Genomic DNA, 17,093 nt, shown 5'->3' on the forward strand with positions numbered 1-17,093 from the left:
GTAGCAAGCATACATCACAGTGAAGCAAAAGAGTGAAAACACTTTTCAGGGAAGAGAACAGTGACGTTCGAATGTCATTATGAAGCTTTCCGCCACTACACAGCGAAATGCTGACTGGGGTACAGTATTTCAAAAAATGCTATAATTGCAAGAAAACCAAACTTTTCAAGATATATCGGTTTGATTTATACCGTGCTCAATATAAAGAGTCAGTTTGATTTTCATATATTTATACATTCAAAGAAAACAACACATCACATTTTTTGTGTTACAATTTACAAAGGTAAAAGGTTTAAGCATACAAGTTATGATTTACAATTCCTTGGATGGGAATGACAGTATTTTAAAAAGTAAAATTCCTGTTATTCATTCAGCAAAAAGTTATATATTTATAAAATTCAACAAGTGTTGTGGGTTATGTGACTTTCCCTGTTTACTGAATTTCTGACAATGGTATTCAAAACTTATCAGGCGTACGATGATAATAGCTAGCCTCTAAATGGCGAGGGAGTTTCATAACAAGTGAGGACATAGATATTTACTATCCAAGATTAAGGTACAACAACACCACCAAATAGATGTACAGTATGCTTTCAGATAAATAACCTAACTGATGATTAGGGCCCAGATTTTTAGGTGGCATAAACCTTCACTTTAGGTTTCTTGTATTCTTAGGATATTTTAGGTTTTGCCTCCGGGATCAATACAGACAGCAATAATTTTCTGTTTTTGTAGTTCTGTAAAATTTATTTATGTACTTATTTCACAAAAGTTCACACTGTCATTCATAAAAACACACAGAGAATACACTTTACTGTTTTCTTTGTAATTTATTTTTTGGCATTGCAGTAAATAACAACGTACATAGCCAAATTGTCTGGCGTAAATGATTTCCTGTTGTCACGTAACACATTCTTATATGACGAAAAACTTCTTTCAACGGTATATGACGTCATTGGAGCGTAGTACATAGATGCTAATGCCGCAGGCTGTAGGGGTAATTTTCCTGAATACTTTTCTCCCTGTCATACTGAATTGATGACTTTCATATCTTCAAAACCAAGATTGCATTGAAGAACCTTCTGCAGCTTCGATGAACATCCTATTCCCAATGGCCTAGGTATTTCTCTTCTGGAAACATTGCCCATGATATCCGGGGAATCTTTGAGTGGCAATGTTGCACTTTCCAACTGGAGAACAGCTTCTGGTATAAAACAAAAATGTGTCTTAATATATGCTACGGAAGCGACGAGGGTCGGGCACTCGAGCGATTTCTTGGCCTTGGCAATGCAGGAAGCTTCTGTTTCATCCAAGTCATTGATGACATTTTTATTTCCTTCTATGTGTTCAGCATAGTAAATAGCAGCAGACCGCCAAGTTCTCCAGCAGGTAAGTATCGGCTCAGGCAGAAGAGGTGTTGCCGGTAGTTTCTCTCTGAACACCTGTATACATGTTGGGGCTTTTACGAAAACGTTCTTGAGTGAAGAAACCACACTGTTCACATCACTGAAGTTGCTTCTAGTCTCCTCCGCACGGCGGTGCAGGCCGTGGACCAAGCACGTAACGTGTAGCATGCTCTGGTAGAAGGACTGTAGAACCTGCCCTGCCTTCAACATGTAGGCAGCATTGTCCGTCACTAACAAAAGGAACTTAATATCTTGATTCTCTGCTGGCCTCAATATGTGTAAAGCATCCCTCACTGCTCAGGCTATTGTGCTGTTGTTAGTTTGTTCTATTTCTTTACAAAGAATTAGATGAAGGTTACCTGGTTCATTTTGATCCAGCTCACCTACTACCACATTCACAATGACACAATGAAGCGACTGCAACTGTCAGATGTTTCATTGACAGAACACCAAATATAGTGATTGCCTATATCTTCTCTTATTTCGTCTAATGTCTTCTGGGAAACAGGATCCAAATAATACTTCCTTAAAGTGGATTCATTAGGTATACTGTGGCCACTGATGTCTCCCAAGAATGTTTTCATGGTCAGGTGACTTAGCACGTTCCATGGGACGTTTGCAGATACCAACGCCTGACATAGGTGAAAGTTAAATTTATCTTCAGGCCTGCCAACTGTGGAAGAAATAAACGTTTGCTTAATGTTGCTGCTGGACTTATCTCTCCTCGGTACGCTAGCCATGTGAGCAGCTGCAGATTTATGCTGCTCGAGATGGGATTTCTGCTCACATTTAACCTGAAATGAAGAATCCAAATCCTAAGTACTCTTCAGTAAGCAAGCTAGGGTATTGCAATCCAGGTTTTAGGTCAGTTACGGGAAACTTACTTCTTTAGAGGTCCAACTCGTTGGCTGAATGGTCAGCGTACTGGCCTTCGGTTCAGAGGGTCCCGGGTTCGATTCCTGGCCGGGTCGGGGATTTTAACCTTCATTGGTTAATTCCAATGGCTCGGTGGCTGGGTGTTTGTGCTGTCCCCAACATCCCTGCAACTCACACACCACACATAACACTATCCTCCACCACAATAACACGCAGTTACCTACACATGGCAGATGCCGCCCACCCTCATCGGAGGGTCTGCCTTACAAGGGCTGCACTCGGCTAGAAATAGCCACACGAAATTATTATTATTATTATACTTCTTTAGAGCATGCCTGACAGAAGACTACTCGACCATCCGTAGTGAAGTGTCCATCTATGTCGATCCATTTTCTCAATAAGTGCGATTTAGGCATTGTTTTGCTATACAACAATTACAGTTAGAAAATACTGCAGGAACATTCACTACACACTCTGTCGGCTGTACTACTCTCTGTGGACAACAGTGGAAATAATTTTACAATGCATTTCAATGGGGAAATGACATTCTTTATTTGAAGAAGCTGAAACAGCTATTTAGGTTATTTTAGGTGTCAACCCCTCTTTTAGGGTTTTTTTTTTTTGGTGCAATGAAATTCACATATTCTGCTCCAGGAAGTGTGAAACAAATGAATATACTGAAATTTTCGAATTAAATAATGAAGAAAAAAATAGGTTAAAATTAAAAATCTGGGCTCTAATGACTGGACTGTTGGTGAGTTTATCAGATAATTTAAACTCAAGGAACCATAAGACACAGCTTATCCACCTTAACTCCGTATCATATCAGAAATGTTTTTAAAGAACCTCTTAAAATTTAATGGTGAAAACGGTAATTCATTATGTACATTACATATATATATATTAGGCAGTAGGCCTAACCTTTTATTTTATCTGGTCAAAATACATACACTGCAATGAACACTTTAACTTATTTATTACAACATAAACTGAAGATGACGTGCATTTCTGTCCTCTTTCTTTCATTATTTTCTGCCTCCATTTCAAACTCGGGTATTGCCACAGTGATCGAGAGTGATGGGAGAACTTTGCCCAACCTTCACAACCTGTGACAACCACAATGTCACTGTGGTTGAATAGCATACGCTCATTGCCTGCCTGCCCGCCTGACCGTTCACAAAGCTGTGCGCCTGTGGGACAAAATGCCCAGCGTGATCGCCTCTGATGTAGACTATGTCTCGTAGAGAAGATAAAAAATTTTGCATTCAGCTACCAATGTCCAAGCAGTTTTAGTTCTTCAGTAACAGTATATGCACCTTGAATTGCTGCTTGTGGTTTAAATGAATGATATAAAAATTTTATATTCTTCAAAAATACCGTGTAATTCTGCCACCCCTTCCAATGTAGTTTTATGCAAGCCAACTAACGTGCAACATGGTTATAAGGTGGTTGTTCCCCTGCAGGCGTACTGTATGGTACTAAGGTCCAGTGAGCACATTTTGCACACCATTCTCAACACTACCGACAAGTTATATTGTCCACTCGCAAAACAAGACGCTTTGAAATCATGTAGCGACGTCCTTTGACCATGTAACTATGTTAATGTGTCGTGCCTCGTGACCAACTGTAACAAAGTGGGGAATCACTACATAAAACTAGTTAACAGTCTAGTGATTAATGTCTTAAACACCAAACAGGATGGTGTATGCATTCTACTCTCGTCGTATTACCAGCATGTTCCCAGCAGTGTAGCATAGTGGATGCAATTAGGCGTTAGCATAGCAACAGACAGAATGTGCCATCGGCAGTTCGAATCGTGTATCATTGAAATACTTTTGCATTGGTATGATGTTGGAATACGTAAACACAGGCCCACGTTTGCCACAATCAAACAGTAGAACAACACTGTTATTCATCTTGTGCCCTGAGCATACTCCACTGGTTAGGGCCTGAATGTAATCTCTGCTGTCATTTGGCATCTTTTCCACAGAGAAATACATTGACGTGATCCACATTTATGGGGAAGCAAGGCAAAATGCATGCACGGCACTACATCTGTACCAGGAACGATATCCCGACAGGTGACACCAGGCTGCTACGACATTCCACCTTGTTGAAAAACAACAGGCGTGATTTCCAAGCAGCCACCAGTCCCCGATAGGCCCGATACATCGGGTGAAACAGAAGACGCCATTCCGATAGCAGCTCGTAATAATCCACATATCAGTACAAGGGCGATTTTACAACAGGTGAACACCAGCCAGCCGTCTGTCTGGCGAATACTGTATGAACATAAATTTCACTCATACCATCTTGAGCTACACCAAGAGCTCCATAGGCAGGATTTCAAAGCTCAAATAGAGTTCTATCAGTGGCTATTAGGCAGGATGGACAATGATGCAGCATTCGTATCGCACATCTTGTTCTCGGACAAATGGCTCTTCCACAATAATGGGAACGTCGATCACCACACATTCATTATTGGAGTCCGGACAATCCTCACTGGGTGCGGCAAATGGTCCATCAAGTATGATGGGAGTGAGTGTGTGGTGTGGAATCTTGGAAGGATTGCCTGATTGGACCTTATTTCTTTGAGGGCCATTGGAGGGGCCCACGCTACCTGTACTTTCTGCATCAGGAACTCTCACTGCTGCTGCAGATTGTGCCCTTGCACTATCATTTGACAATGTGGTTGCAACAGGATGGAGCTCTGCCACATTCAACTTTATCCGTTCGTAACCATCTGAACGAGGAACTGCCAGGGAAATGGATAGGACGAGAAGGCCATTTCTTGGCCAGCAAGATCATCGGATTTAACACCGATAAACTTCTTCTTATGAGGACATTTGAAGAACCTTGTTTACACTCAAGCACCAGAAAACCCCAACCAGCTCCGGTAAATCATCACAGATGCCTGTCAAGCAATTACACCTGAAATGCTTCAGCACACAAGATGATCTATTGCTCACCGGGCCCAAATGTGCATAAACTAAAACGGTCATCACATTGAGCATCTGCTGTAATAAAACATTGTCACGGCAGTTGTGTTCCTATTATTTACAGTCCGTATGTTTCCGGCCTGCTATCTAATCGGCCCCTCTTAGGGCCACAAACACATTCATTCACACACAATTTACATGAAAGCAGGTACTGAACTTACATTACATAAGGGATATTTACCCCAGACTTGAACCATCCACCTCACAAGTAAACCCTCTTCGCCGTGCCTTTACTGACTACGCTATGGTTCCATATGGCACACTGTGCAGCTTTTAGCAAGTATTAGGTTTACAGGGGTCACAATATCCATTTAGTGTTTTGCAGGCATGTTAGGTTCATATGATCCAGAAAGCACTCGCGTGCCTTCCAGTGTTTAACACAAGCATACGAAGGTGGTTTGAAAAGTCCGTGCAAATTTTGAGAGATGGCACCACCGGCGCACATCAAGGTCATGTTTAGTTATTAGCATCTCTTGAATGAACGCACACCAAGTTTCAGCCATATTGGTCTATTTCTTTGTGCTTGGCATTCGTGTGAATCAAGGAAGTCGAGCAATTTTCAAGAAATGGACGAAAAAGGATTTCGTGTGGTGATTAAACATTACTTTATGAAAGGCAAAACGCCTCAGGAGACTAAAGAGAAGCTTGATAAACATTATGGTGACTCTGCACCTTCGATTAGAACAGTTTATAAGTGGTTTCAAAATTTTCGGACTGGCCATATGGGCACAAGTGACGCTCAGAGGTGCCAACTTTGAAGTGGATTATCAGTAATCGCCCTCCGCCCCCGAGAAAAATTTTGAGTCAAGTCCACAGCATGCTCCTTCCTTCTTGATAATGACACCCCTTTTGCACTTCCCTCTAACAATCTATCCAGAAGTATATCATATTACACAATAACATTTGCACGCAACCTGTTGGTTCTGTGATAAAACATTCCTTGTAGCTTGTTTGTCACGCAGCAGCTGCTTTTCAGTGTAGTTTTTCTTGAAGCATCTTTCCGACTATGATGACATTTTCGTTTTCTTAACCACAAGCGATACCAGTGCAGATGTGCTTAATGTAGGCCTCACTCTCAATCTTTCTGTCAACTGTCAGGTACACTTAACACAGCAAATACAACATTACCGAAGGATTTGTAATGGAGAAGAGCAGCGCCTGAGATCCTTCATTCACAACAAATTTTACAACGCTTATGGGTAGCAAAAGGAAGTCACGATCGAATAAGTATCGTTGCCAACTCACAAGCATTGAAATAAAGACGATTTAGGAGAATGGCTCGAAAGGACTGAACATTTTTTCCTTTTCTTTTTTTTCCGTCGAAAATTATTTTTGTAGTGATAATGTCAGCTTTTCCGTAATAATTTCCCCTTTCACCGTAACTCCGTAATCGGGAGGTGAAATCCGTAATAATTACGGACAATCCGTAATAGTTGGCACCTCTGGACGCTGAACGTTCTGGACAGCCTGTGGAGGTTACGACTCCAGAAATCATTGATCAAATCCATGATATGGTGATGGATGACAGAAGAGTTAAGGTGCGTGAGATTGCTAGTGCTGTGGGCATCTCGACTGAACGGGTACATAATATTTTGCATAAACATTTGGACATGAGAAAGCTATCCGCAAGATGGGTACCGCGATTGCTCCCACTTGACCAAAAACGGAATCGTGTGAAGTGTTGCAAGGATGGTTTGCAGCTGTTCCAGAAGAATCCGGAGGACTTTAAGCATTGTTTCATCACTGTGGATGAAACATGGATACATTACTATACTCTTGAGACCAAACAACAATCTAAACAATGGGTTACCAAGGGGGAATCTGCACCAAAAAAGGCGAAGACCATTCCTTCGGCCGGAAAGGTTATGGCGACTGTCTTTTGGGATTCACAAGGGATAATCCTCCTCGACTATCTGGAAAAGGGTAAAACTATTACAGATGAATATTATTCATCGTTACTGGACCGTTTGAAAACCACAAGCTGCAAGAAAAACCCCCGGGGTTGGCCCACAAGAAAGTCCTTTTCAATCATGACAATGCACCAGCACACACCTCAGCAGTTGTGGTCGCAAAATTAATGGAAATAGGATTCCAACTCATTTCACATCCCCACTATTCTCCAGACTTGGCTCCCTCGGACTACTATTTGTTCCCCAATTTGAAGAAATGGCTGGCAGAACAAAGATTTTATTCAAACGAGGAGGTGATTGAAAACACTAATGGATATTTTCCAGACTTGGACAAATCCTATTATTCGGAAGGGATCAACAAACTAGAACATTGTTGGACGAAGTATATAAGTCTAGAAGGAGACTATGTCGATAAATAAAAAAGGTTTACCCCAAACATGTAAGTAGTTTTTATTTTTGCACGGACTTTTCAAACGCCCCTCATAATATTACAGCATTCTATCATGATGAGGCAGTAAATACCAAGATATCCGGTTGTGTTGTCTGAGCATACCGGTAGGGCATATGTTTTGAGGACGGAATTAATATTGTGGGTTGAATAAAACTACACTGGAAGGGGTGGCTGAATCACACGATATAGCGTGTGTCTTGAGTCAATATTTGTGCTTTGCATGAATGATGTTCACAGTGGAATGGCATATTACTCTTCTCTTTTTACAGATTTTCATTTTCATTTTCAGGGCCGGTTCTACCATGTGTTGGTAAAGTGGCTGGCAGCTGCCCGGGAGTGTAAATCGGCTGGTACTTTGCCTTGCGTGCAACCACCTCCGCGCAAGCGCTGGGTAGCTACCAGGAGCTAGACACCGATATATGGAGTTGGCTAGACTGATTTTCAGCGACTTCTCGCTTTCGAGTGTGGTGCTAATTATCGTCAGATGTATGAAGCTCATTTTGATTGTCTTATATTCCTGTGCTTGCATCTGTTGATTATCACCAAAAAACCTAATAAGGGGAGTCATAAGAGTTATGGACAACGATTTATGTCAAGCTTTCGTAATTTTAACCTATGAGTTTCAAAATCAATACCTAATTGGGATTAAAATCACGAGATTACATTTTCTTACGCCAGTTATAACCTGTCATGTAAGACAGCGTTTTTGGAAAGTATTCTTGTAGTAGATCGGTCAAGTCGCTCGCTCCATAATAGAAGGCACGAAGGTTTTCATCGTCTTTCTAATTTACATTTAAAAAGTTATTTTCATTCCCTGCCGTTGTTCTTAACACTCTTTTACGCGCTTCCATATATGTATATACACCCACATCTTCCTTATGGACTTATTGCCTTTGAGCGTTCTATCTGCAGGCTTCTGTGAATTGATTATCTCCATGATACTTATATGCAACTAGCTCTGTGACCTCATTTAGTTCCACATGCTTCCATTTATTGATAATGCATTTCATTGTAATGTTTAACTTTATGAAGATAAAGTTGGAAGGTACTGTTAAAGAACTAGTCAGGGTAAATATTCATTCATAGGAAGAGGAATTTTTGGAATGGAATATTTTCCACTTTCTTCAAAATAATTTACAAGACGACTATGTAAACAACTGATAGGGAATCTGCTACCTGGGTGACAGTCCTATTTGCTATATTCATTATAACATCACTTTCTATAAGTAGCACACATTTAAAGCATTTTCCTAGTAGACATAATATTGTGATTAAATATTTCAATGAAATGTATTATTAACAAAAGAACATATGAAAAGAGGCATACAGATTAATACAACGCTAATAATGAATAGAAAAAGGATTCGTCATAATGAAGACTCGAACCTGCATACCTCGTGATATGAACTCAACACGTTATGCATTACGCTACAAGAAAGCTTAGGGTAATTGGGATACATATACTAAATTATACCTGGTGTCTGAAAACTGAAAAAGTAGAAAATTAAAGCCCATTTGAAATGATTTCCAAATAGATTTTGATTTTATATCCTTTTAAAGTTTCTTTGTGAAAGCTTGACGTATAAAATGTGTTTCCTACACTACCAATGCAAGAGGCTGGTGTGACCGTTGCAACTCAAGGGAAGCATTAATGTTCAAAATCCTGCAATACAATATCGATCACTGTTACAGTATCATGCATTTTTCAGTATACTAAGCTAATTTAAGTTGTATGTCACCAGAAATATGGCTAATACTGTTCAGCTCTCAGAACTTGCCCAGCACGTAAAGTCTTATCGGGCCCTCGAAGTGGCCGATAAATTACGCGCCGGGTAACTACGATTTATGCTGCCGATAGTGCTACCTGGGAGTGGTCGAACGGAAACATCCTTTTACGCGGAGGGCAAGTTATGCACTATTTTACCAGTAGGTGGTAGAACCAGCCCTTAGCCTATTTTTTTATTAGTTATTTACAGAAATACATAGTGTCTATCAATTTATATGAGATAAGGTGTAAATCAATAACTCACCAGCAGAGGGCATCTCAGAAGCTGCTAACTGTGGTGGACTCCTCACTGCAAGAGTAAATTATTACAAATTACAGTACCACAAATATGGAAATGTTTTTCATCACTAACACATTCTTTTTAAAATCCAATGTTTACACACAGTAATTCGTATGTATTATACAATTCACATTGACTATGGAGTGGGTATGTGGGAAACTGGGAGTGAAATTTCTAGATCCTAATGGGTGGGTAGGAGATAGGAATCTGCGCTCGGATGGCCTTCATTTAAACCGTAGTGGTACGTATAAGTTAGGAAATTTGTTTGGAGGGGTAATAGGGAGTTACATTCAGGGAAACGGGATGGCCTAGGGAGCGGTGATAAGGGAACAGGGAACTGGAAATCAAGTAGGGATGACATAAAATTGTTAGTGTTGAACTGTAGATGTGTTGTAAAGAAAGGAATAGAATTAAGTAATTTAATAGATATATATTTACCAGATATTGTAATAGGAGTTGAATCATGGCTGAGAAATGATATAATGGATGCAGAAATTTTCTCAAGGCACTGGAGTGTGTATCGTAGAGATAGGATAGGAATGGTGGGAGGGGGAGTGTTCATTCTGGTGAAAGAAGAATTTGTAAGCTACGAAAAAGTTAAAGATGAGACATGTGAAATTCTAGGTGTAAGGCTCATTTCTAAAGATAATAGGCAACTTGATATATTTGGAGTGTACAGATCGGGAAAGGGTAGCACTGACGTGGACTCGGAATTATTTGATAGGACAGTCAGCTATGTGGGAAACGACATGGAAAGAAATGTGATGGTAGCGGGAGATCTGAATTTGCCAGATGTCAATTGGGAAGGAAATGCGAACGACAGGAAGCATGACCAACAAATGGCAAATAAGTTAATATGGGAAGGACAGCTGATTCAGAAAGTGATGGAACCAACCAGAGGGAAAAATATCCTGGATGTCGTGCTGATAAAACCAGATGAGCTCTATAAGGAAACTGAAGTAATAGATGGTATTAGTGATCATGAAGCTGTTTTTGCCGTAGTTAAAAATAAATGTGATAGAAAGGAAGGTCTTAAAAGTAGGACTGTTAGGCAGTACCATATGGCTGATAAAGCAGGCATGAGGCAGTTTCTAAAAAGTAACTATGATCGGTGGAAAACGGTAAATAAAAATGTAAACAGACTCCGGGATGGGTTTAAAGAAATTGTTGAGGAATGCGAAAACAGGTTTGTACCTTTAAGGGTGGTAAGGAATGGTAAAGACCCACCTTATTATAATAGAGAAATAAGGAGACTAAGAAGGAGGTGCAGACTGGAAAGAAACAGAGTTAGAAATGGCTGTGGAAATAAGGAGAAATTGAAGGAACTTACTAGAAAATTGAATCTAGCAAAGAAGTCAGCTAAGGATAACATGATGGCAAGCATAATTGGCAGTCATACGAATTTTAGTGAAAAATGGAAGGGTATGTATAGGTATTTTAAGGCAGAAACAGATTCCAACAAGGACATTCCAGGAATAATTAATGAACAAGGGGAGTGTGTATGTGAGGATCTTCAAAAGGCAGAAGTATTCAGTCAGCAGTATGTAAAGATTGTTGGTTATAAGGATGATGTCGAGATAGAGGAGGAGACTAAGGCCAAAGAAGTAATAAAATTTACAAATGATAACAATGACATTTACAATAAGATACAAAAGTTGAAAACTAGAAAAGCGGCTGGAATTGATCAGATTTCTGGGGATATACTAAAGACAATGGGTTGGGATATAGTACCATATCTGAAGTACTTATTTGATTATTGTTTGGTCGGAGGAGCTATACCAAATGAATGGAGAGTTGCTATAGTAGCCCCTGTGTATAAAGGAAAGGGTGATTGACATAAAGCTGAAAATTACAGGCCAGTAAGTTTGACATGCATTGTATGTAAGCTTTGGGAAGGCATTCTTTCTGATTATATTAGACATGTTTGTGAAATTAATAACTGGTTCGATAGAAGGCAATTCGGTTTTAGGAAAGGTTATTCCACTGAAGCTCAACTTGTAGGATTCCAGCAAGATATAGCAGATATCTTGGATTCTGGAGGTCAAATGGACTGTATTGCGATTGACCTGTCTAAAGCATTTGATAGGGTGGATCATGGGAGACTACTGGCAAAAATGAGTGCAATTGGACTAGACAAAAGAGTGACTGAATGGGTTGCTATATTTCTAGAAAATAGATCTCAGAGAGTTAGAGTAGGTGAAGCTTTGTCTGACCCTGTAATAGTTGAGAGGGGAGTTCCTCAGGGCAGTGTTATCGGACCTTTATGTTTTCTTATATATATAAATGATATGAGTAAAGGAGTGGAATCGGAGGTAAGGCTTTTTGCGGATGATGTTATTCTCTATAGAGTGATAAATAAGTTACAAGATTGTGAGCAACTGCAACGTGACCTCGAAAATGTTGTGAGATGGACAGCAGGCAATGGTATGTTGATAAACAGGGCTAAAAGTCAGGTTGTGAGTTGCACAAATAGGAAAAGTCCTCTCAGTTTTAATTACTGCGTTGATGGGGTGAAAGTTCCTTTTGGGGATCATTGTAAGTATCTAGGTGTTAATATAAGGAAAGATCTTCACTGGGGTAATCACATAAATTAGCGTTAAAAAAATGTTGCAATGTTTGGGTTGGGAAGAATTGAGAGAAAGAAGAAGAGCTGCTCGACTAAGTGGTATGTTCTGAGCTGTCAGCGGAGAGATGGCGTGGAATGACATTAGTAGACGAATAGGTTTGAATGGCGTTTATAAAAGTACGAAAGATCACAATATGAAGATAAAGTTGGAATTCAAGAGGACAAACTGGGGCAAATATTCATTTATAGGAAGGGGAGTTAGGGATTGGAATAACTTACCAAGGGAGATGTTCAATAAATTTCCAATTTCTTTGAAATCATGGCTAGGAAAGCAACAGATAGGGAATCTGCCACCTGGGCAACTGCCCTAAATGCAGATCAGTATTGATTGATTGATTGGATTGATTGATTGATAAGGATCATTGTGGTTCATAAGCATTCATGCATAGTGTGATAAAATGAAGTTTTAAGGTCATTATTAGTTAGATAGCACCCATGAGATTGGCATGTTCATAGTGTCTATCAGTTTATATGAAATAAGGTTTCAATCAATAACTCACCAGCAGAGGGCATCTCAGAAGCTGCTAACTGTGGTGGAATCCTCACTGCAAGAGTAAATTATTACAAATTACAGTACTTCAAATAGGGAAATGTTTTTCATCACTAACACATTCTTTAAATGGGGGAAAGTAACAACATGGAATAAAAACATTTGGAAGTAATTTTTGGTTATACATAAAATCTGCTCTTCACCTTAATGTACATATAACTCAGCTTCATAATAATTTAATATTCTATTGGAAAATATTTATTATAAGGTTCCATGCATAGCTTTATATTCAGATATAACTGCCACTCAGCACCAAATATATAGAAAATTTAGTAGAGTTGCAAACAATGCAATGTGTATTTCTGATTATTTGTTAACAGTAATGGTAGGATACTGCACTCAGAATGGTCATGAAATGACCAGAAATTATAAAAAAAATTACTATTAAAGACATTTTTATAGAAACCATTTTCTTTTCAAATTCTTAATGATTGAATTGTTAGAATAATCATCATATTTTCCTGATTGTTGAAGGTCTTCAGTTCATAACTTGAATAATCATTTGATATCTTGTATATGTATTTATATATATATTTTTTGTTTTTTGCTAGTGGCTTAATGTTGCACCAATTCAAACTAGATTTTTTTTAAGAGACAATGAGATAAAAATTGGCTAAGATTGGGAAGGAATCAACTGTGGCCTTAATTAAGGTACAGCCTCAGCATTTGCCTGGAATGAAAATGGGAAACAATCGTCAAGGCTCCCGATATTGGGGTTTGCACCCACCATCTCCCAAATGTAAGCTAACTGCTACATGGCCTGAATTGTACAGCCAATTCAGTCGTGGTAAGAAAAATTAAAATTAAGGGAACTCCCTCTCTAAATCATTATTCTTCTTTACATAATTATAAAACAAGACAAAGTAAAAGAACTATGGCTGACAGGAAAATGGAATTTTGACATACCCAAAAGTCAAAGATCAAGAATCAACAGCAAACATGCTAATATTTTGTGTACAAAATTTATTTTTTAAATTTGAATTTGTTCTTCCAGAAATGAAATGGCATATGGCTTTTAGTGCTGGGAGTGTCCAAGGGCATGTTTGGCTTGCCAGGTGCAGGTCTTTTGATTTGACGCCCGTAGGTGACCTGCGTGTCATGATGGGGATGAAATGAGGATGAAGATGCACATACACCCAACCCCCGTGCCACTGGAATTAACCAACGATGGTTAAAAATTTCCGACCTTCCCAGGAATCAAACCCGGAACTCCTGTGACGATAGGCCAGCACGCTACCCATTTAGCCATGGAGCCAGACGTTATTCCAGAAAGAATATACGAATAATCATTTTCTTTTATTACCCTTTTTTTACATTCATTGTAAACTTTCTAAGAAAGACTAAAAGAAATCTCTATCTTCTCTTGGCATCCCTGTTCCAACTCTGTAAATAAACTAACTAGCAGTAAAAGATAAAATTATTATACAGTGCAGAAAAGAAGCTTTAGCTAGACAGTCTTAAATATTGCACATCTAACAGAAGCAATTTGCTCATGATAGGCACAATTCAGAAAGTAAGGAAGCATGGTACAAGTCATTTACTAAGCACTTTTTAACAAACCATGCTCTTCAATTTAGTGATGAAAAGAATGTTGACTTAATCCTGATGTATGACTTCTGAGTATAATGAATTTCTCATCTTTCTGTTAGCTATAGTTCTTACGGATACAACTGTTTTATTAATACATTCCATGTATTCAACATTTTGTGTTACATACGATCAGTTATATTCTTTTCATGTAGCACAGTTATTAAAATATTCATACTTTATATTAAATCAGAAACTTACCAGAACATACACATATTTCAGAAGATGGAGAATAAGCAGGACTTCCCACTACAAAGAAAGAGACAACAATTATCATCGTGATTATGAGCATTTACATGAAAAATAATATTTGAGCCATTTAAGCAATTACACAACACCTGGCACTAATATAATTCCAAAGTGGCATAACCTTGTTAGAGATTATGACAGAGAGGTAGAGCGAGTGAACAGGAAAGAGCGAGGTGTATGGATGACATCTTTTATGAGGTACAGAAGAAATTTAGAAATTACAAACACCACCCTTTAAAAAATAAGCATAATGAAATGGATATTTCTTTGATTTCACCAACTTAGTGATGTCATGGTGAACTGTTTGGGCAGAATGAATGCATAACACTACTTTGAATGCAAAATCGAACAAGCATGACCTAGTTTCACTCTTATTCAGATTTATAACTGAGAATATGTGTTCGCATAAGTGTGTCGCGAAAGTGTGTAGAGCCAAACATAGTAATTAATTTGCATGCCAATATATGGATACGCAGAAAATCGTTTTACAATTTATATATTTCATTGTCAAGAATCCGTACTGACGTTAAATTAATTGTTAATTGAGAGATTTCCCATCTTTTGAATGCACTTATTTTTGCTTTGTCTATATCAAGAACAAACACATATTTAAAATGAGAGTTAGTACAAGTTTCGATCCTCTACATGGAACATCTTCAGCTATAGAAATCATTTGCATCTAGAAAACGCAATGGGAATGTTGTTTAAAATAACATGGAAAACATTCTCGAAGTTCTTAAAACCATTTGTGTGTCATTATGTTAACCTCCTCCTCCTCCTTCTTCTTCTTCTTCTTCTTATTCTTCCTCTTCATCTTCTTCTTCCTCCATTCTTCTTCTTCTTCTTCTAGATGCTATCCGTCCTCTTAATACTATGGTGATATTTCTTATCCTTAATTTAGTGGTTTGTAGCCAAAATCTTCTTTGGATTGTTTAGTGCCATTTTCTGATGTTGACAATAAGAATGGGACTCTTCAGTCTAGCTGGGGAAACTCCACTGAACAATCCATAGAAGATTTTATTTACAAACCACTAAATTAAGGATAAAAAATACCACCGAATAGTATTAAGAGGACAGATAGCATCTAACTAGAAGTCGGTAATACGCATTACCGCATTACGCATTACCGAGCCTCCTTCATAGTCCACCAATACTCATCAACAATTACCTCTCAGCGACACATCAGATAACTTCCACTTCATACAATACAACTTTCAACAACACGCCGGAACCCAGCGCACATCGGCACGAATATGGCGTGCCACTACGGCTCCTCTTCGCAGTCAGAATGAGAAGATGCCTCACCCCAGCTATAATGCTCTGACTCTGCAGTTGCCGTATACTTTCTAATCTCTCCACAGCAGTTCATAACACAAGCAACTCTATTCTATCTCACCAGACCAGTAAAGAACAATAACTTCATCCCGATGTCCGCCATACTTTATTCCACGGAACAATATCAATTTGTCTCACCGGCATTTCACACCGATGTCTTCACATCACATTCGATGCTACAGAAGTCAACTAAAAGAATAAGCGAAAGTTTCAACCCGCAACATTTTCCTAATTAGCAATTACCCACTAATAACTGTCACCATTGTTGCCATTCAAACGCACGGATTACCCATGAATCTCCATCCACACTGACCAGTCTCCATACCGATCTCGGCGCTGTAACCGGACAACTTTCAACTTGAAGCCTATAAAACCTCATATGGCTATGAAATATTTCCCTACCCCCGGTGATTTTAACTAAAATAAACTGATCTACATATTTCTGAAATGTCAATGCTAATTCCTTCTTCCAACCTCTAAAACATCAGGACGCACTTGGTACTAGAAATTTTTTATCCTTGCACACCAAGCTGCTCTTGTGTAATTATGTATATATTTGTAAATTCTCAACTGTTCAATTAGATAATGTAATTACTATATAGTTACCAACCATTGACATTAGTTTTTATTACAAACATTTACGCTGAATGTTATAATGTAATTATTTTTAAAACTTTATCTCAACTGTTCAATTGAACAATGTAAATACTGTATAGTTAACAACCTTTGACATTAATTTTTGGTTACAAACATTGACGCCGAACACTACACCTTTTCTCCCTTAATTGTTATAATGTAAATATTTTTAAACTTTTTATTTTCCTATGATTGCGTCAATTGTTTCTCCAGAGCACCACTGCCGAACTCTACTATGTTAATTTTACGCATTGGTGCTGACTTTTCATCTATAAACCTATATGCTCAACCATCACTTTTTTACAACTATTTCCCATACTTAATTTTTGTATGTGTATTAATAATATGTATTTATTTGTGCATGTCAACTACTAACCAGGTACCTGATTTTTTACCTTGAGG

General features: G+C 38.6%; 1 protein-coding gene across 6 annotated transcripts in view; it reads right to left on the reverse strand.

Annotated features, from left to right (window-relative positions):
• Cp110 (Centriolar coiled coil protein 110kDa) overlaps positions 1-17,093 on the reverse strand; it is a 446,477-nt gene that overhangs the window by 161,234 nt on the left and 268,150 nt on the right. For 5 of the 6 annotated variants that reach the window (XM_067142187.2, XM_068226427.1, XM_068226430.1 and 2 more), the window contains 3 exons: positions 14,673-14,720; positions 12,835-12,879; positions 9,673-9,717 (listed from right to left, as the gene is read on the reverse strand). In XM_067142187.2, coding sequence (XP_066998288.2) covers positions 9,673-9,717; positions 12,835-12,879; positions 14,673-14,720 — 138 coding nt within the window. The remainder of the gene's footprint in view (positions 1-9,672; positions 9,718-12,834; positions 12,880-14,672; positions 14,721-17,093) is intronic. The other variant, XM_067142186.2, reaches the window with a different exon arrangement.

This window comes from Anabrus simplex, chromosome 2 (assembly GCF_040414725.1).
Source record: "Anabrus simplex isolate iqAnaSimp1 chromosome 2, ASM4041472v1, whole genome shotgun sequence".
Taxonomy (NCBI): Eukaryota; Metazoa; Arthropoda; class Insecta; order Orthoptera; family Tettigoniidae; genus Anabrus; species Anabrus simplex.